This window comes from Theobroma cacao, chromosome 3 (genome assembly GCF_000208745.1).
Source record: "Theobroma cacao cultivar B97-61/B2 chromosome 3, Criollo_cocoa_genome_V2, whole genome shotgun sequence".
Classification (NCBI taxonomy): Eukaryota; Viridiplantae; Streptophyta; class Magnoliopsida; order Malvales; family Malvaceae; genus Theobroma; species Theobroma cacao.
The window spans coordinates 34,092,687-34,113,018 of record NC_030852.1 but is presented as its reverse complement, the minus strand read 5'-3'; the positions used below and the strand labels follow the sequence as shown (position 1 = coordinate 34,113,018).

The 20,332-nt window shown below is 35.3% G+C and overlaps 5 protein-coding genes across 7 annotated transcripts in view; 4 read left to right on the top strand and 1 right to left on the bottom strand.

The window, feature by feature from the left end:
• Window positions 385–2,641, bottom strand: LOC18606521. Its single transcript, XM_007040167.2, has 2 exons — window positions 2,246–2,641; window positions 385–1,288 (listed from the first exon to the last, which is right to left on the bottom strand). The coding sequence occupies exons 1-2, from the start codon at window positions 2,524–2,526 to the stop codon at window positions 700–702; spliced, it is 870 nt and encodes a 289-aa protein (XP_007040229.1). The 5' UTR covers window positions 2,527–2,641; the 3' UTR covers window positions 385–699.
• Window positions 3,433–5,990, top strand: LOC18606520 (PHD finger protein MALE STERILITY 1). The gene is made up of 3 exons (XM_007040166.2): window positions 3,433–3,739; window positions 4,229–4,514; window positions 4,604–5,990. Exons 1-3 carry the CDS (start codon window positions 3,433–3,435, stop codon window positions 5,988–5,990), a joined length of 1,980 nt encoding a protein of 659 aa, XP_007040228.2.
• On the top strand, window positions 6,339–8,489 carry LOC18606519 (phosphorylated carbohydrates phosphatase TM_1254). Of its 2 annotated transcripts, XM_018118596.1 has the most exons (3): window positions 6,339–6,495; window positions 6,833–6,911; window positions 7,006–8,489. In XM_018118596.1, the coding sequence occupies exon 3, from the start codon at window positions 7,127–7,129 to the stop codon at window positions 8,273–8,275; it is 1,149 nt and encodes a 382-aa protein (XP_017974085.1). In that variant the 5' UTR covers window positions 6,339–6,495; window positions 6,833–6,911; window positions 7,006–7,126; the 3' UTR covers window positions 8,276–8,489. The 2 variants fall into 2 exon arrangements, with proteins under 2 accessions (XP_017974085.1, XP_017974084.1); XM_018118595.1 differs by having other exon boundaries at window positions 6,347–6,495; window positions 6,833–8,489.
• LOC18606518 (glutamate--cysteine ligase, chloroplastic) lies at window positions 10,726–17,152 on the top strand. Of its 2 annotated transcripts, XM_007040164.2 has the most exons (16): window positions 10,726–11,038; window positions 11,650–11,994; window positions 13,059–13,209; window positions 13,416–13,523; window positions 13,887–13,979; window positions 14,174–14,257; window positions 14,336–14,404; window positions 14,483–14,553; window positions 14,636–14,704; window positions 14,875–14,968; window positions 15,142–15,231; window positions 15,324–15,404; window positions 15,909–16,001; window positions 16,296–16,376; window positions 16,486–16,555; window positions 16,790–17,152. In XM_007040164.2, exons 2-16 carry the CDS (start codon window positions 11,660–11,662, stop codon window positions 16,876–16,878), a joined length of 1,578 nt encoding a protein of 525 aa, XP_007040226.2. In that variant the 5' UTR covers window positions 10,726–11,038; window positions 11,650–11,659; the 3' UTR covers window positions 16,879–17,152. The 2 variants fall into 2 exon arrangements, with proteins under 2 accessions (XP_007040226.2, XP_017973692.1); XM_018118203.1 differs by lacking the exons at window positions 16,486–16,555; window positions 16,790–17,152 and having other exon boundaries at window positions 16,293–16,376.
• The window catches only part of LOC18606517 (tubulin beta-7 chain), a 2,433-nt gene continuing 1,175 nt past the window's right edge, over window positions 19,075–20,332 (top strand). The window contains exons 1-2 of the mRNA XM_007040162.2: window positions 19,075–19,621; window positions 19,829–20,098. Coding sequence (XP_007040224.1) covers window positions 19,228–19,621; window positions 19,829–20,098 — 664 coding nt within the window. The 5' untranslated portion in view covers window positions 19,075–19,227. The remainder of the gene's footprint in view (window positions 19,622–19,828; window positions 20,099–20,332) is intronic.

The window sequence follows — 20,332 nt, the reverse complement described above, 5'->3', positions numbered from 1 at the left end:
CTTTATGCAATTCTTGGATGAAGGTCACATTAGTACAATTAAATATCGTGTCACATAAATAATAAAAAATTTTAACAACATTAATAGTTGGACTGACAGGGTTAATTTCAAAAAATCAATAATTCAATTTTTACAAAATACTGTACATAAACTAAATTCTTCATTTTGAGAAAACATAAATACTAATTACAAAATTTGACTTAATTTTATAATATCAAAATTTTTGTGTTTTCATTTTTTTTATTGAAATAAATTTTTGAAAAAAATTAATTGAAAAATTTAAAGCCAAATTAAAATCATTAAATTTAATAGAACATCTAACAAGAGTCAATAAATTCAAAAATCAAATCAACATTTTGGGATAAAAAAAAAAACAATATATAAGCACTTAAAATGGTCATCTAAGAAGTTATAACATTTTACCTATCAAAATCACATGATGATTCCAATTGCATTTGCCAATGTTCAGGTATGATTTAAACAAATTTCCTTCCTTTTGAACAAGCAAAAGAAACTCATTTCAAACAACAAAATGCTCCTTGTTAAACTTAAACAGAGCTTTTTAATTTGCTTGAAAAAAGAGTATATTACAACCCACTATCCTATGAACAAAACTTGAATCTATCCGTAATTATGTCTCCTTCCAGCATTGATCTCCCGGGGATCACTTGTCACAAATCACAATAAAGATCATCCTACTTACAACAAGAATGGGATTCTAGAATTGGGAACGTTGCCATGATTGTCCTCACTGCTCTGAACAATTTCGCTGAGGCTCATCCAAGATTTCCTCCTCCTTTTACTTGAAGTACCAACAGTTTTTCCTGCATCTAGTGTCGTGAGATTGTTTTCGGACTCAGCTGGTCTTTTAGACCCAGATTTGTTCCTGTTTCTCTTCTTCCCATCCAGCAAAGTCCTACCTCTTGACAAAGGAGTCATTGGACCATCTGTGGTTGGATCTTCAGCAGCTATTGTTGGTAAACTTATTACATCCACCTTATTAAGCTCATCTTTGTTTGTTTCTTTACCTGAGCTGGTAACAGACTTCTTAAGTCTGGACTTGACAACTTTGGGGATTGAAGATGCTTTCAACTTAGGAGGGTACATCTCTTTCATGTGGCCTTTTGGAGTCCCTCTTTTCAGATTCCGATGTGAACAGAAGTGGCAGTTGTAGACCACACTATTCTGAGTCAAAATATGAGGTTTCTTACGTCTATGCCTTGCTTTTGCTCGATTCTTTTCAATGCGGACAGTGCAATTAAAGCCAGGCTGAAGAATTGTCTCACATCTGCAAACATTAAAGTGAAAATCAGAGGCAGCACATATTTCCTACTGCATACAACATGACAGTAGAGTAAAAGAGAATAGGTTAAGCAAAATTCAATAAACTAGATACTCAAAGTCAACAAACAGATCTGGCAATCTAATTCTGACATTAATATCTTTATTACTTAAAAGTAAGCATTGATCAAATCTAAATGGTTAAAAGAAACATCTAGATAGCATTTCTCTAGCTCATACTAGATAAGACTAAAAATAAGAAAGTTGTCACCAATCAGTTGATCAATTGAAATGAATGCTCATAACGAACCCAACATGTTAGTTTATTCGCTTGAAGATCAACATGGGAGAAAATAAATTGCAGATTATGTCAAACTGATTGACAATGAAGCATTATGTATAAAGTTTAATCTTGAACAGACATTTAAAATAGACACCTATGCCTAGTATCAATAAGTAAACAAGAAAGCAAGGCAATAGTTCTTAATATTTTGGATGACAGGGAACCCTTTTTTCCCCTTGCATGGAGCAGATTCACTCAATCAAAACCAGTTACATCTCAGTTCAAACTGGTGCACCATGAACCTCCTTCAATATGACTTACAACTAGCAAACCCTGCATCAAACAATTTACAAACTTGAACTGGGGAATCCAACAAAGAACCTTTTCCAGTTAGTTGTCAATTTCATGTAGCAGATGCATCTGACCGCGATAGTGTACTGTGTACATACCAAGGTCTAAAGAGCAAAAGCTAAGGTCTATCTAGTGGTTACAGTCAATTGCATTCTGTTATTGAAGTTGAAGCTGATTCAAGGAAAATGCAATCCGGAGCATCTTAAACAAATTTTATTTACCTCTAGAAGTTGGATTCTAAAATTTCTGAAGCACATGTAGAGTTCAGTGCCAGAAAATACAAACAAATTTGACTCTTTGAAACTAAAAGGAAAAGAAAGAAATAGGAACCTCTGGCAAGGAAAGAAAGAAGAGTCAGGGGGGATTGATGAGGCCTCCCCATCAGCGGCCAATTGGTGCCCAAAAAAGGAAGCCAAAGAAGGGATTGAAGCTTCGCCACTCGCCCACACCGCTAGGTTTTGCAAGTGCTCGTTTTTCAATATAGCTTTAACGTTGGTGGATCCGCCTTTGGTTTGCTTCCTGCCGCTCGCTTCTTCTCTCAGTGAGATTGTCTTTTGGAACTTTGATGGCGTGTTTGCTGCTCTCTTTGCGCCTCCTCCTCTCTTCCCCATGTTTCCGCTTCCTTTCTCTGAAGAATTTCGTCGAACGATTAATAGTCTAACGATATCCGTAAGCCTTCGCGGCTTCTTTTTTTTTTTTTTTAATCTAAAACCTCACGAGAAGTGCGCCACGTTGGAAAACTAGCTGTTAGTAAAAAGCCGCTGTCAATAAAACGTGTCGTTTTAAACGTAGTACAAGTAGGAAAACAAAGCTCTCATCGTGTACAAAACGATGTCGTTTCATTTTTCTTCTAATGTAATTTTTTTTAAATATTTTATATCAATTTACTTGCATAATGTGCTACGTATCAATATATTCCTTTTTTTTTATCTTCATAAATTGAAATATTGAACTAATACTTTTATGATTATTAGTTTTCATTTATTCAAGTGCTTAATATATATAACTTTCACAATTATGTTTTTCACCCGATTACAGTATACTACATAATCTAAATGTTGTAATAACATAAAACTAGTGAAGCAAGGAAGATCTTGTGAGAAGGTCCAAAGGGTAGTTGGCGGAGAAATATTGCGTTTACGTGGAAGCCTTTATAAAAGATAAAATCAACAAATTCAACATGTTCTGATCAGCTGACCATAGAAATTGCCGGAACACAAAGCAATTTAATATACCCAAATGATCCAAGCGTGGCACCATTAATTAACTTGAGAAATGCCAGTGGCGATAGATTTGCATGGGGAGTTATGATTTTTGAAACAGTTCATGCAGATAGTGAGCTCATCCCCTCATCTTTAATTTGATAACTTTTTGATGATCTGTTTTTTGAATCCTCTCCAAATTTATTTCCAGGCATTATCTGTGTGACCCCATGCAGCAGTATATCTAAGGATGTTGGGATACCTTCTCAAAGCTTGAATTTCTCAGAAACTGTCCCGTATATTTTTCTTCAAGATATGTCATCACATTTGGATGTGGGTGCTGCTTATTGCAGGAAGAGGAGGAGAGGGGGAGAGAGGGTTTTCAAGTTCAGGAGTTTCGGTGAGAATGGTTGTCCTGTTGAGTTCGACGGGTCATTCAGGGATAACGTGAATGCACTTCTAGAATATGGGCATCTAGAGAGCAATCTATGCAATGGAATGTTGAGCTGGTCGTTTCAGCTCGAAGTCCACCGCCATCCTCCTTTGCATACACTGTTGTTTGTCGTTGAAGAACCGATTGAGGCATCGATCAGCCTTTATTGCAAGCATTGCCAATATGTTGGTGAAGTCTAAATTCTCTCATCTCGTTTTTCACTTTCTTCTTTTCTTTATACTAATATATCCACTAGATGGAGCTAGCTAGGAGTATTTCTTTTGCATTAATTACTTAATGTATAATAATCAATACATAATACATAATCAATAATAAAAAATGTATGAATATAATATTAATTTAGAGTTATAATTACGTAAGATCAAGCTGTTGTTATTCATAAATAAAATCTAATTGATTATAAATAATGTCGAATAAAATATTGATTAAATATACTTATTGATGACTAGAAAAAATTCTTATGCATTATGATCATTGTTAATTCATTTTCATTCTTTCTTTCAAAAGATTGTTTCCATTGTATTATGATAGATTTTTTGTAACTTTAACAATTGAGCTGAAGTAATTTGTAATTCAGCAAAGGAATTTAATGATATTCTTTTACATGTTAGCATAAACAAATTGCACGACATTGTAAGTTATTTCATCATGGCACAGGCTGGGGTCACCACATGATCTGCAATAAGAAGTACCATTTCTTGCTACCATCTAAAGACGCCGTAGCTGCATGTTTCAGTTGTGGAGAAAGCAACCTTGATGACCCAAACCCAGAAAAGGGTAAGTTCAATTTAGTGGAATTACAAGGCCATATAATGCACGGTGTCTTTCATTCAAATGGATTTGGGCATTTGCTATGTGTCAACGGGGTGGAGATGGGTTCGGACTTGGCTGGCTACCAGATCATGGATTTCTGGGATCGTTTGTGCACCGGACTGCAGGCTAGGTAATTAGCTTGTTCTTGTACATTTTCTTTGTATACCACTGAGTTCATGAAAAGTTAACTTGGAAAACTGTCGTTGCATAATTTCTTAGGAAAGTGAGTTTGAATGACACCTCAAGGAAAAGAGGCATGGAATTGAGGTTGCTTCATGGAGTAGCATATGGCGAGCCATGGTTTGGTCGGTGGGGATACAAGTTCGGACGCGGGTGCTATGGCGTGAATGAGCCAATTTATCAAAAAGCCATAGAAGCAATCCAAGGGATGCCTTTGTGCTTGCTAAATCACCATCTCAGCATTTCCTACAATGACATTTCAGTCATTTTCTCCAGGTATCAAGCATTAGCTGACCATTCCATGGTGACCCTGGGTGACCTGTTTGATTTCATGTTAGGGCTGAGGTCACGACTTCCCAAAGAAAATTCGATTGATTCCTGTAACCCTGCAATCCTGGTGGAGACTAGCTGCAGATGGTCTCACAAGCGAGTTGAAGCAGCCACTCGGGTGATTGTTGAAGCTCTGAAAAGGGCTGAGTTCAGGTGGGTTTCAAGGCAAGAAGTAAGGGATGCTGCACGAGCTTATATTGGTGACACAGGATTGCTAGATTTTGTTCTCAAGTCACTTGGAAATCACATAGTGGGAAACTACTTGGTTCGTCGTTGCTTAAACCCTGTAACAAAAGTACTAGAATATTGCCTGGAAGATATTTCCACAGTATTTCCAAACCCGGAAACCCTCCTTTTAAACAATTCCAAAGTAAAACCTAGATGTAAGATTACAAAGGCTCAACTAATGAAGGACATTTCCTTTTTGTTCAAGCATATCTTGAAAGAGCAGAAGCCAACACTGAGCACAGGGATTTTTCCTTCAATACCAATGGCAGCCAGGATAATCCTTGATACCAAATTTCTTGCCAAAGAATATAGTGAAGAACTTTCTATGAAAGTCAAATCAAGCTTGAATGGGAAATTCAAGCTCTTCTGTACAGTTATATTGAGAAACGATGAAGAGATTGATGAAGGGTTAAAGAAACCAATGCTCCCATGTGAATGTGTCACTTTACAAGAAACTGCTACAATCAATGACCTTAAGCTAGAGGTGGAGAAGAATTTCAGACAAGTGTATTGGAGGCTAAGGAGTTTTGTTGTGGAGACCGTAGTGAATTTGAATGCCAAGGGATCAGATTTGGTCCTTGGATCCGTTGAAATGGGTCAGACAATTGTTGTTGTCGGCAGCAACGATGATCAAACAGGAATGATCATGAATGAGGTAATGATGTGTGAGTGGGGACTAAACAGTCGCATTGTGGAATGCCCCTGTGGAGCCAGAGAGGATGATGGTGAACGGTTAATCTCATGTGATATCTGTGAAGTTTGGCAGCATACCAGGTGTGTTAGAATTCCAAATAATGAAGAAATCCCACATGTTTTCCTCTGCAAACAATGTGAGGAAAAGATTATGTTCTTGCCTTCTCTACCATAAACGTAACTCTACACATGTTTTAAGAACATTTATACTATCTTATTGTCTAGCTTTTGAAGTGGAAAGACCCACATTTCAATTGTCTTCTCCAATGTAATTTTCTTTATAAATACTATACAACAAAGATATACAGAGATAATTTTTTATTATATTTACTGCAAATTTAAACGTTTTAAACAAAACAAATACTGCTAAATCCCAAGAATATGTACTAATATCGAAAAAAAAGAAAAAAAAAACCTAGTTTATGTAAAAATGAGTTTTTATTACCGACAGGTGTACCTCCAGCCAGTCACTTCCACCGGCTTTCTTTTCAACTCCTGTTTAAGGATTTTAAACCGCACACGCCCAAAAAAGAAAAAAGAAAAAAGAAAAAGAAAAACGAAACCAACTTCTTCTTGTAGAAACAAATATAAAGGGAGATTCACAGATTCTTAATTAATGATTCTAGTTTCCCTGTTTCTGTTTTTTTCTCTCACATTGGTCCGCGCTTCTTTCCTTCCAGGTTATTCTTTATAATCCATTTTATTCCTTTAATTTGTAATAGCTATAATAATAGTAAACATTGCATGTTTTCTATTTATATAATCTTTTTTAGCCTTTCTATTGAATTTTCATTTTTTGGGTTTTTATTTGTATTGCTTTTTGTACTTGTTTTTTCTGTTTAATTTGAGAATTTGGTTTGTTTGTGATTCTGGGTTATGTCTAGTTTGACTTGAAGGGGATGTTAGAACTAGTTGCTTGATAATGAAGTTGGAATTTTTATTGGGAGAGAAGCTGTTTTATTCTTTACCCTTTTGTGGTCAAAGAGAAAGAATCATTTGAGAACTTCTTTTGTGCAGCTTTTCCCAATAGCTTGGTCGTTTTTGGATGTTGATGTGTGAAGCGGGGTGCATATTTGAGGAAAGTTGAATTTTTCTGGTTCTTGATCAATAATTACCAGTTGCATTCTGCAAAGAACTAAGAAAGATCTGGTGGCATAAGGGGCATTTGTCAAGTTTGAGTTTTAGTTCTGGTTCTTGATCAATAATTACCAGTTGCATTCTGCAAAGAACTAAGAAAGATCTGGTGGCATAAGGGGCATTTGTCAAGTTTGAGTTTTAGTCGGGGCTGAACATACTATCACTTTGGTAAACATGGCAGTGATGGAGACAATTGCAACAACATCTCTTCTTGGGCGTCATCCTTTGCGTGGTAGAATTTCTGTTAGGGATTTTTCCTGCAAACAGAAATCAAGTAATTATCAGTTCCCAGAAACAGAATTTATTGGTAGAAGAATTGTTCTTTCTCATCCTTTGCCAAGATTGAAAGGTGATAGGTTAGTTAATTCATCGGTAAAGGCTCGTGCAATAGAGCTGACAAAGGAGGTGCATGCGTATAGAGAGGAAGAAAGAACTCAAAGGAATTGGAACTACGGAATTGACACTGGTAAAGATCGAAAACCTAAATTGTGGCCACCAGAGAATAGAGCTGATCGTCCTTCCTCACATAACCCCTTGTTTCGTCAAGAAAGGATGGGTTGTGGTTGGTTTGCTGCTATATTTGAATGGGAAGGAGTTATAATTAAAGATAACCCTGAGCTTGAGAAGCAAGCCTGGTTGGCTCTCGCTGAAGAAGAAGGCAAATCCCCTCCTCCAGCCTTTACACTCAGAAGAATAGAAGGGATGAAGAACAAGCAAGCAATTTCTGAAATTTTGTGCTGGTCAAGAGACCCGGCAGAAGTGAAAAGAATGGCTGCAAGGAAGGAAGACATGTACCAAGCTTTGCAAGGTGGGGTTTATAGATTTTGTGCTGGTTCTATTGAGTTTGTGGATGTTTTGATGCAGTACAAAATACCAATGGCTTTGGTCTCTACTCGTCCAAGAGAAACTCTAGAGGCTGCAATTAGAAAAATTGGAATTGAAGGGTGCTTCAGTGCCATTGTGGCAGCAGAGGATTTTTACCGGGGAAAACCCGACCCAGAGATGTTTCTATATGCTGCACAGCTTCTAAAATTTATATCTGAGCGCTGCATTGTATTTGGGAACTCCAATCAGACTGTTGAGGCTGCCCATGATGCACGGATGAAGTGTGTGGCTGTTGCAAACAAGCATCGGGTGTACGAGCTTGGGGCTGCAGACCTGGTGGTAAGGCGTTTAGATGAGCTTTCAGTTGTTGATCTAAAGAACCTTGCTGATATGGAGTCAGCTGAATTTGGATCTGGAGAGCCAAAGTTGGAGATGGAGACGGAGGAGGAAGAAGATAGCCCATCCACCTCAACAGCAGTGGATGACAGCATTTTCTAGTAACCCCCGAAAATTGTACAGATTTAATATATGCTTTTTACGATTCTTGATGGTAATTGTTCTATTTATGTGTACAGCAACAGAAGGAACAAAAAGAAAAAGAAAATAAAAAGGGTGGTCCGCATTGGACAACCACGAGATTGCCATGGAAGCATAGTTTGTATCAAATATGTTCAGAACTTCAAATACCTATTGGTGCTTCCTTCTATTTTAATTCAACAATAACTTGCAAATTGGCCAATTTCTCCATGAGAACTGCAGATGGTATACAAAAATAATCATCTGCAATTTCTTTACTTCTTTATCCTGAAACAAAAATCCCTATCATTCATTCTGGATCAAACCAGTAGCAATTCTAGAGCCCAACTATCAGAGCAGGTTGTCAAAGGCTCTAACCTACACTAACCCAAGTGCAATGGTGGTAAAGTGGCAGCTAGCCATCTACTTGGAGAGCAGAGCAGAGAGCTAGAACGTCCTACCACGTTCCTGACGGAACATTAGCGTTGACTAGTTCGCGTATGCCTTTTAATTACCGCATCGAATAGTTCAAGTTTGAAGATACCAAAAGGGCTACGAGTCATGGGTCTCTGTCTCGGCCCTCTTTGCTAACGACGTACAATGAATGTGAGCGTGTACTTGCCGCCACAGAAGAGTGGAAGCTACAATCTTTTACAATCAGAAGTAGCCGATTTGTTTTCTCGTGTGATCAAGTAACGTGCACGCAATAACATCTGACACCTGCAAAATAATACTTGCTGTGAGTTAAATCATTTGTTCTTCGTAAATCAGTAGTCAATTTGCTGTCTCTTCCAGCATCTTCTATTATCTGCGCTATCATTGCCTTGCCTGCTTTGAATCTTTCCTAGTTTCTGTCTTTTCTTTCATGGGAGCAGGCAATCTTAATTTCTAACTAATTCGTCTTTATTCTTTTCATTATTTCAATGCCATGCCACTTTGGCACACGGTTTTTCTAATTATAGCTGATTAATTTCAAGACTTCCCATTCAAATTCATGACAAGAGTCACGGTACATTACATCTTAATTAAAGTCATTCAATTAGGAATTTCAAATTTATTCATTATCATTAATAATTTTTTAAAATAATATTTCAAAAAAAATCTACAATAATTTTAAAAATTTTAAATAAAATTTTATTTTTTATTATATTCAATCAAATCTTTATATTTTTATTTCAAGTCAAATGAATCCTTATGATTAACGGTTAATTAATTATCATTTATTAAAATGTCACTTGTTATTTTATACTTATGTAGTACTCATTGAGAAGGCAAAAATTTCAAATTCATATGTTATTATATCACATTAGCATACCATATCATTTATTATTAAAATATATCAGCATATTACATCAACGCCTTATAATATAAAATAATAAATGACATTTTTATTAATAATAATTAATCAATCATTAATTATAAGATTTATTTGATTTAAAATAAAATTATAAGAGTGTAATTAAACATAATAAAAAAATTAAAACTTATTCCAATTTTTCTCAATAGCTTATGAAATTTTTAAAAAACATGTTTAATTTTTATTTAAAATTTTAAATTTAAGAAAATTCGTTTAAATTTTAACTATTTGAATATCTTCATAATATATAATTTAACAGTAATTATAACTTACGGTCAAAATTAAAACTCGTTATCAGTTTACACCCATTGACCCCGTGATCTGATGACTGCAAATTTCCGTAATCAAATGTCTTTAGTTTCCACCAAACGTTTAAAAGAATTAAGTGAGCACTTAATTAATCAAAGGCATGATTACGTCTGCACTTGCACTTGTTTTTTTCCTTTAAAAATTGTCCTAGTTGCAAATTTTGAAACTGCTAACTTATCTTAAAATATTGCAGCTATGATTGTTTTTTAAAATTCCATGTGCTTTTCCGAATATTTTCCAACGTTGGTTTTGTACTTTTTAAATCATTTAATTTTGGTTCTTACTTTACTTCATGATTCCTAAGTAATTAAATTTACTTTTTAATTGCACATTGCATCATCCAATACCTCAAGGTTTCTTGTCTTCTGCTGAATAGAATTATGCCTCAAGCTCATTCTTTTGTTGCTAAAAAAAAAAAACTCATTATTTTTTCAATTAATAATACGAGAAAAAAAAATCATAATTTCTTATAAATGAAAAAAATATATATGAAAGAAATCCTTTTTATTTTAATGCAATGGATGAATGATAGGATGATATTTTTCTTTTTAGAGATATGTACATACTATATTAAAAAATAATAATTTACCCTTTTAATCAACCGAAATAAATTCCGAGAGTATAAGTCTAAAAATTCCTTCTATATTTGTCTTGTAATGATTTTCGAATGGTTAATTGCAATATTTCTTTTAGGAATATTAGGGAAAAAAAAGGGGAAACTTATGCGAAATGATTTTATAAAGTCTTATTTATTAAAAAGGAAAAATAATTCGGGGAAGAGCTGACGCATCAACAGCAGGGACAAGTGGACCACGGAAGAGGAATAAGGTGCGCCAATATTTAATCACCCCCCTCCGTCACTCACTCTTCCATGGAAGGCTGAAACCCAAGAATGAAAAACAGGACTTTCTTTCTTCTTTTATTCGTTTCTACCTCAAAAGTGTAAATATCTTTCTTTCATTTGCACCTCTCTTTTCCATTTCACTGCGAAATCAGTAAAACTCAGCTCCAAGAACCAAAAACCAAAAACCAAAAAGAAAAAAACCCTAGAATTTGATTTGAATCTGTCAAAGGAAAAGGTAATATTACGCCTCATAATTTGTTTTTTAACTGGGCGTGGATTTGTATATTGACTTCCTTACCACTTAATTACACGTTCACTTCGAAAGGTTTATGTAATTTGTTGCCTTGTTTTCTGCTTTTTATTTTTTGCTTCGATTTGCAGTAATTTTGATATGGAATTGTGTTTTAAATGCTGCATTTGATTTTGTTATGTGGTTTTTGTTATTATGGAATATTGAACTGAGAAATTTTGGTGGTCAGTACTATAGGAGACGAGTTTTAATGGAGAAATTCCATTTCAGTGGTACTAATGGAACATGAATGTAGCTTTTAAGAAGATTACATGTCTTAAGATAATTATATAAAATATTTAGTTAGAGTTGTAATATATATATATATATATAACAGTACAGATTTATATAATACTAGATTTTCTCTTCATCTAACATGGTATAGAGCCATTCGCAGTTTCACATACTGAATTAGTTCATAATTAGTGGATACTGGGCTGGGTAGTTGTTGGAGCTAGGCTTACTGGGTGAATAAGGTTTTTCTTGTGAATATTTGATAATAGCTAATTGTGGTTCTATAACTTGTCACTAAGAGGCTTCCTTTGTTTGTTTTCAAGGGACATATCAATGGCACTTTCCAAGGCAGGATCATCATATTGCATCCCTAGTGATATAGCATGGGGTAGAACTGGACAGAATGTGGCTTTTGGTGTGGTGAACAATCTTGAGGCTCCTATAATGAAGGAAAAATCTGTCAGTTTTTCTTCCTTCTTGTGCAACAAGGCCAAGATAGCACGGATCTTCCCTTTAGAAACCGTGGGGTTTGGAAGAAAGAGAAGGAATAGTATGATTGTTGCAGCAAGCCCTCCCACAGAGGATGCTGTGATTGCTACAGAGCCATTGACGAAAGAGGATCTTGTTGCATACCTTGCATCTGGATGTAAGCCTAAGGAAAAATGGAGGTAAAACTTCCCCTTCCTTGTGTTGTTTGGATTAGAGTACTTTCTTTTGTCTCTTTATTCTACTTGAAGATAATAGTTATCATTTTACCATGCATTTGATCATTGACATGTATTTTAGAATTTACAAGCTCTTATACCCACGTGTTGCTGTGGTACCTCATTAATGGAAAAAATTGTATACTGTATATTATTGTAAAGTTAATATATTAAAATATAATGTTGAATTTAAAAGATAAATAATGAATATTAACATTTTAATATTACATATTTAAAATTAAATTATTTAGATTCTTATTTGTTTTTGAATTTTGAACTTTGAAGTTAGTTAATAAATATTATCAACTTCAATTCTTTTTCTTTTTGTATTTATGTTATAGGCTTCAATATTATTTCTAAGATACAAACAAAATAATTAATATCATCTTTGATTAAATCCTTCTATGATATTGATATAGTCATTAGCTCTTTAAAGCCTATATAATTTAACCAAATTCATAAATTTAATCATCAACAATTTAAAATTAATACTCCCAATACTTTAAAAAGTATACATATAAACTCTCAAAATTGAATTTTTGAACTTTTGTTTACTAAATGTTATATACTCGTACAATTATCATATCAATGATAGAACACATTTTAATGTTATGGTACTTTGAATAGTTAATAATAGTATGTGTAAAAATTATTAAAAATAACAAAATATATAAGATTATTTGTTGGATTGGGCCATTGGATTTGGGGGTTAATGCCTAGTGGCTAAGGAAGAGGATAAATGAGAAGCAACAAAAAAGACAAAAGAAAAAGGAGTTGGGCTTTGACTTTGCCTAACATTCATTAGAAAATCAAAAAAAAAAAAAGGGCAATGCTAAGTGAGAAGGCTGGCAGAGATGTGTGGGGGGTAAAATGGGAAATTACTGTTGTGGTCACAGTACATTTTTACTCCTCTTTAGATATATGCTATAATATTGAGTTTTGTGCTAGTTTAAATCTTTTAGTTAGCACCATGGTCCCTCATCCTCTATCTGTACTTGTTTGCTAATTCAACTATTTGGTTTTCTCAGGATAGGTACAGAACATGAAAAGTTTGGTTTTGAGTTTAAAACTTTGCGACCTATGAAATATGAACAAATAGCAGAATTGCTTAATGGTATTTCGGAGAGATTTGATTGGGATAAAGTAATGGAAGGTGACAATATTATAGGACTCAAACAGGTAAACTGATTCTCTTTACTTATGATGCTTCATTATGCTACTATTAAATTAATGGCAATGCTTAGCAATTCTATTTAGTAGAGACTACTAGTTCTTTTTTTATTTTATTTTTCTAGATTGTTTCTGTATGACAAGCTAGCATCATATTTGTTTTCATTTTGGCTATCTATGGAATTTCTGTGAAACTCTTCCTTTTTGTGTGCTAGGGGAAGCAAAGCATATCATTGGAACCTGGAGGGCAGTTTGAGCTCAGCGGTGCACCTCTTGAAACTTTGCATCAAACATGTGCAGAGGTCAATTCACACCTTTATCAGGTCAGTGAAGGAAAAAAAATAAAGGCATATGCATGCAACTGTTTAACTAAGTTCTACATTCTTAAGAAAGTGCACGCAGAAGTAGCATTCATCAAGAATTCGGTACTATTCATAAGCTCAAGACTTGTGCCTCTAAAGATATGTACTTTGCATGTAACTTCCAAGTCATTTAAATTACATTGAAAAACTTCTAGTCCTCTCTCTGTCTCCTAATATTTTTGCTATGTCGATGCTTTTCAGAAAGTAACCACTTCTAAAAGTAATTTCTAATGAAGTATTTCTTTTCTTAATTTCTTTGTTCATGCACTCTTTACTTTTCCCAATAAACTTAAAGAGTACACCATGCCTATTACCTTTTACTAGGTTAAAGCTGTTGCAGAAGAAATGGGAATTGGATTCTTAGGGATTGGCTTCCAGCCCAGATGGGGAATTAAGGACATACCTGTTATGCCCAAGGTATAACTGCAATTACTCTTTTGGCGATCAAATTGAATGAAAAATTAGAAAACATAAATTGTCTGATTTATGTAGTCCGAGATTTGTGTTTCCCCCCCTCATTTCTTTTTTCACCTTTGTGATACTTGATTTCCACTGTTGCATTTTTAACGTCCTATCATTCTGTTATTGTCTGACATAGTACTTTTGCTCAGGGAAGATATGAAATAATGAGAAATTACATGCCTAAAGTTGGTTCACTTGGACTTGATATGATGTTTAGGACATGCACAGTTCAGGTAAGATGGGTTTTACATTGTGATTCAGCCTTTGTGAAGCAGATACTTTAACTTTTGACACTTTTGTAATTATGATAGGTTAATCTGGACTTCAGTTCAGAAGCTGACATGATCAGAAAGTTTCATGCTGGTCTTGCTCTGCAACCTGTGAGAACATTAATACTTTCTTTTTTTTACTGAAATTCTCTTCTTTTCAGTTTTCTAACTAGTCAGCAAATGAAACAGATAGCAACAGCTCTGTTTGCAAATTCACCCTTCTCTGAAGGAAAGCCAAATGGTTATCTCAGCATGAGAAGGTTTCAAAAACTTTCACTATAAAGTTCTTTTTTTTTTTCTTCTGTTTTTACCAATTTATTGATCTTTTTTAATTATGAACAGTCAAATCTGGACTGATACTGATAAGAACCGTACAGGCATGCTTCCATTTGTTTTTGATGACTCCTTTGGGTAAGCTTTATTTGTGTTGCATGATACATAGTAGTGCTCTGTTTCCTAACTTGAAATTAATTTGCTTAGAATCCTATCCTATCTTTATGAGCATGTTCCATCAATTAGATAAAAGATACCCCTCTCTGCATCTAGTTAAATAACATGACGTTAATTTACTTTTGTTGCAGGTTTGAGCAGTATGTTGAATATGCTCTTGATGTTCCAATGTATTTTGTCTATCGGAAAAAGAAGTACATTGACTGCACTGGGATGACATTCAGGGTTTCCATCTATCCTTGACAGTCTCGTAATTTGAAGCTTCTTCTGTAGCTATTTTTTTCTTTACTCATGCAGTCAGGCCTCTATGTTGCTCTCACATTCTTTTCCATATAATCTTGATAAACATTGATGTCAAATTTTTTTATTTTGTCAGAATAACACTGCTCATTTTGCAGGATTTTTTGGCTGGAAAACTTCCATGTATTCCGGGTGAACTGCCAACCCTTAATGACTGGGAAAATCATTTGACAACAATATTTCCAGAGGTCTATTGCTTAATTCGAAAATGATTTGCTTAAACTTTATATTTTCCTTATGATTTTGCGTTATTAAGCTACATTCTATTCTTTCCATTCAGGTTAGACTAAAGAGATACTTGGAGATGAGGGGTGCTGATGGAGGGCCTTGGAGGAGGTTATGTGCTCTGCCAGCATTTTGGGTAAGTGGCACTTTTGGTGTGCTTATGCAGAATCCATATGTTGTGAAGGATATAGAAGTACATGTGGAACGAAAGTCAGTGTGTTGACAAGATTATAAAAATTGAAAATACCCTTGGCTAGGTGGCTAAACTTGAAGAACATTATTTGGGCTTTCAGATTTGGTTGGTCCCATATGGATATAGCTGTTTAGTTGACATGTTTAATAGTCCTTTACATTTGGGTACTAGATATATTAGTAAACTGTATAATGATTTCTCTAGCGTCTCTTTTTCAACATTGCTATTACAGTCATGTAAATTGCACTCAAAAGGGTAAGTTTCCTTTCATGTAATTTTGATTCAAGGGGGCTTATTTTGTGCCTATATCAATTTGACACTGTACATTTTTATTTTTCTGATGATTCATATCTTCATATCTAAGATGTGTGCATGTTTGTGGAACTTATATTATTAGCTGTGTAATTTCTGCAAAAGTTGCTCATTTTAAGTTTCTTTCTTTCTCAGGTAGGTTTGTTATATGATGAGGTTTCACTCCAAAATATTCTAGACATGATAGCTGATTGGACTCCTGAAGAAAGAGAAATGTTGAGAAATAAGGTAATTGAAACACTCCCCTGGCAAATAAATTGCATGTCGCTTTAGGAGGGTAAGACATAAGTGTAATACTCCCTTTTTCTTATGAATACTTGGTGTCCTTAGATGTGCTAGACTTGTATTTGGTGTCAGTCATATCAGCAAAATTTTATGCTGATTAATGCTCAAGCCCCCCCCCCCCCCAACCCATGCAAGATCATGTTCAGTTTACGATATTAAGATACATGCATACAGCTTTTCCTTTGTCCCTCTGCAGTGCTAAGACTGCAAGTCTAAGGTTAAAGATGTGTTTAGTAGGTTCCAAAGACTGGTCTAAAGACACCATTTCGGGATGGATTCCTGCAGCATGTAGCAGAAGATGTTCTAACGTTGGCAAAGGTATTTTAGCCATTATTATTATTCTGTTTGAGATTGTAACCTAAGGTTTGCTCTTTCTGCTGCTGATATGGTAGATTTTATTGCTTTTACTGAGTCTATTATCATGTAGGATGGCTTGGAACGAAGAGGCTTTAAGGAATCAGGGTTCTTGAATGCGGTGGCAGACGTGGTTAGAACAGGTACCCAGTTGAGAGCTTGTGTATTATTTGCATTTTTTTTCTGTTATTTCTGTTTGCCAAGTCTGAGGTGTGAACCCAACTGAGAAAATATTTGAAAAATGTCTTCCATGAGAGAGGCCAACGCAGGGAGTGTTTAAAACAGTTTATTCCCTGAGATTAACCTGAAGTTTGAAAGCTTAAGTTCTTTGTTGTTTAGAAAATTGATGGTCATGGCTTATAATAATTTTGTGGCAGGTGTAACACCTGCCGAGAAGCTTTTGGAGTTGTATCACGGGAAGTGGGGACAATCTGTTGATCCTGTGTTTGAGGAACTGCTCTACTGAGTTGAAATGGATTCTCATGAATCTTAATTCACCTACTTCAAAGCTTTCCTACTAAGAGCAGTCAGATTCACCTGGCACTTCATAACGGGTTTTTTTTTTTTGTGTGTAATTTGCAAAGTGGCTTTGGATGTAATCGTTATTGAATCCTTTTCCATGCTGTTACAGGAATAAATTATGATGTAAAAAATCCTTGTTACAAGGATTTAATGAAACTTTGCCCCAACTTAGGTTGCATCGTAATGCATATGGTGATCCATTAGTCCGTTTGCTTTAACTTGATGTTGGTGTTCAAGACAAATACAGTTGACTATTACATGCGTTCTTGTGGACAAAGATGTGTGGACTTTTGGGGATTGATGAGGATCAGAGCCATGGAGGTTTCAAATGAGCATCAAGATGTCCAATGCTCGCTGTATCAGTCCAGATAGGTGGTCGTTTCAAAGGTGAGTTGTTGCTTGCAATGATGATAAACGGTCCATATTTCGGGTTTTTTTTTTATCTGTTGGTAGAAATTAGGTGCACTTCCATCCCATTGGCTTCGGCAACAAATTTCTTTCTATCTGTATTACCATCTCATCACCCTACTGTCCCAGTTCTGGACAACCAGTCTAATGTGGCAGGGAAATGAAGTGAAGATAAGTGGAATAATGTATCTAACTGGAGCAAAAAGCTTGAGTGGTTGCTGTGGAGGGAACAACTAGACATAATTTCTGTATCTAGAAAACGACCTCTTACCATACTTCTATCTCATACCAATCTTTGTTAAAAAAAAAAAAAATCACCAAAGCTTTGCTGTAACATAGACATACTTAATTTTACCAGCATAAATAAGATTCAGATTAAGACGGGGGTTTTCCTTTGTTTTGTTTTTTTCCTACTTGTGATAGGACATGGTTGTGGAATGGATAAGGTTAAAGCGTTGGGTAAAGTGTTTTTCATGCGCAGGTAGGGTAACACCATCAAAATTTGCTTTAAAGTTTAACCATTACCCAATTGTTCCAACAAATACGATAGTTATAGCTTTATCCTAGTCTTGTGAAAATGGAAGTGCTTTGGAGCATTGTCTTTGGCCTTGAATACATTTGCTAATATGAATGCATAATGGAGTGGGGTTGAGCATTGGATTCCAGCAAGTAGGCAACAATTGCTTTGTGCGGGGCTGGAAAGAGGGGCCAGACAAATTAGTTTTATTTGAGAAGAGACAGACTAACTCTCTCATCCCTCTCCAATAATTGGAGCTTGCCACCCCCCCCTTTCTGCTCACTTTTTTTTCAATCTTATTCTTAAGACACCTAATTTGATCCTGAAATCAGACATGCAATCTTTTAATGATTTCAAGGGCATAACCACCTTATCAACTTGCCACTGCTTCCCCTTCTTCAAATATTGTTATTATAAGTTTTTTCTGGTCACTGTGATAAGAGTTTGTCTACGCATGATTACAAGTTAATTAATACAAGTTCTGTTGAATTATTAAATCAATGACCACCAATAGTGATTTCTAGATAAGAGTTATAAATCGTAAATAATGTTGTACTTTCTGAAATTCAGAGAAGTCAAAGAGAAATCCAAAAATACCCTTTGAATGAGCATCCTCCTGAGCCCTGACTATATACAGATAGCTTCAAAAATTCCAGCATATTTTCACATGGAACCATTAAGATTTTTAAGCACTTGAGAATTGAGACTTTCAATTAGAAAGAGATGCAATTACCAATTAAGTTATATGTAATAATTGTATGGATCTGTTTTGTGTATGGGTCATGTTGGTTGGTTCACAACCATATGTTATCGCAATAAGCATGCAAGTTGTGAGTTCTGTTGAGTCAAACATCCATAGGAAAATAAAGCAGAATGAATTGAAGGTGTGATTGTGTGAGGAGGAATCAAGTAAAGAAATGGGTAATTGTATTTTAGTAATCCTATAATACCAGATGCGGAATCACATTGGAGGATGGGTTGGTCATTCTGTGGTTGAATATGGCCAGAGCAACCAACATGCATCTCGTTGTCTCCGTCAATATCCAGCTCACAAACTCTCATTGAAGTTTGACAAGGCCTCTTCCAATACAAAGACAGATGATACTATTTAATAATTAATTATTTTATTTTATTTTATTATTTGACAATAATTATAATTTTCACTATTCAACATATAAGAAAAAGAAATATCAGTGTCACAATCTTCACACATCTCCTCCTATCTGCTCTTTGCCTACATAAGGCCACACCCCTCCTCCCAAGCTTCATTGTTCAGTGCTCTCTCTTCCTCTTTTCAGGTTCCTGAGCTTTTAGAATATCAAGAAAACCCCATTACCAAATTCACTTTTGAATCCCAAAAACAAAAAAATGAGGGAAATTCTCCACATTCAAGCTGGTCAGTGTGGTAACCAGATTGGTGGGAAATTTTGGGAGGTTGTGTGTGATGAACATGGCATTGATCCCAGAGGGAACTATGTTGGTGATTGTCGTGTTCAGCTTGAGAGGGTTAACGTTTACTACAACGAAGCCAGCGGCGGACGCTACGTGCCTAGAGCAGTACTAATGGACCTTGAGCCAGGGACTATGGACAGCTTGCGTACCGGTCCTTATGGTCAACTGTTTAGACCTGATAACTTTGTTTTCGGCCAGAATGGAGCTGGTAACAACTGGGCCAAGGGACATTATACAGAAGGAGCTGAGTTGATTGATTCCGTTCTTGATGTTGTCCGTAAAGAGGCTGAGAATTGTGATTGCTTACAAGGTATACTTCACCCCCTGTCTGTACTCTTCGTTCAAGCAATAAAGGCCAATTTTCTTGATAAGATATTTGATGTTAGAGATGTTCAAATTGCTTCACCATGCCTTTTAAGGGTTAACACTTTTCAGAGTCATTAGTACATTACTTTTCCTTTAGCATTTGCCCTGTTTGGTGTTTCCTAATGGAATCTTACATGCAAGTACATATCAGGCTTTCAGATTTGCCATTCTCTGGGAGGTGGGACTGGATCAGGAATGGGGACACTGCTGATATCAAAGATCAGGGAAGAATACCCTGATAGGATGATGCTTACTTTCTCAGTCTTTCCCTCACCTAAAGTCTCTGATACTGTGGTCGAGCCCTACAATGCGACCCTCTCCGTTCACCAGCTAGTGGAAAATGCTGATGAATGCATGGTCCTTGACAATGAAGCTCTCTATGACATCTGCTTCAGAACTCTCAAGCTCACGAATCCCAGCTGTAAGTTGAAAAATCTTTACTACTATTTCACTCACGTGCTTATAATTTCGAATAATTATTGTATTATTCGTGATTTATATTATATTTATAAAATTAAATACTACATAAATCAAATTGATAAGTGGGTATACTTTATTGCTATTATATTATAATTTTATCTTAGTACATAATTTAAAAATAATTTCATAATTAAAATTTATTCATAGTATATATATATAATATATATTATATATT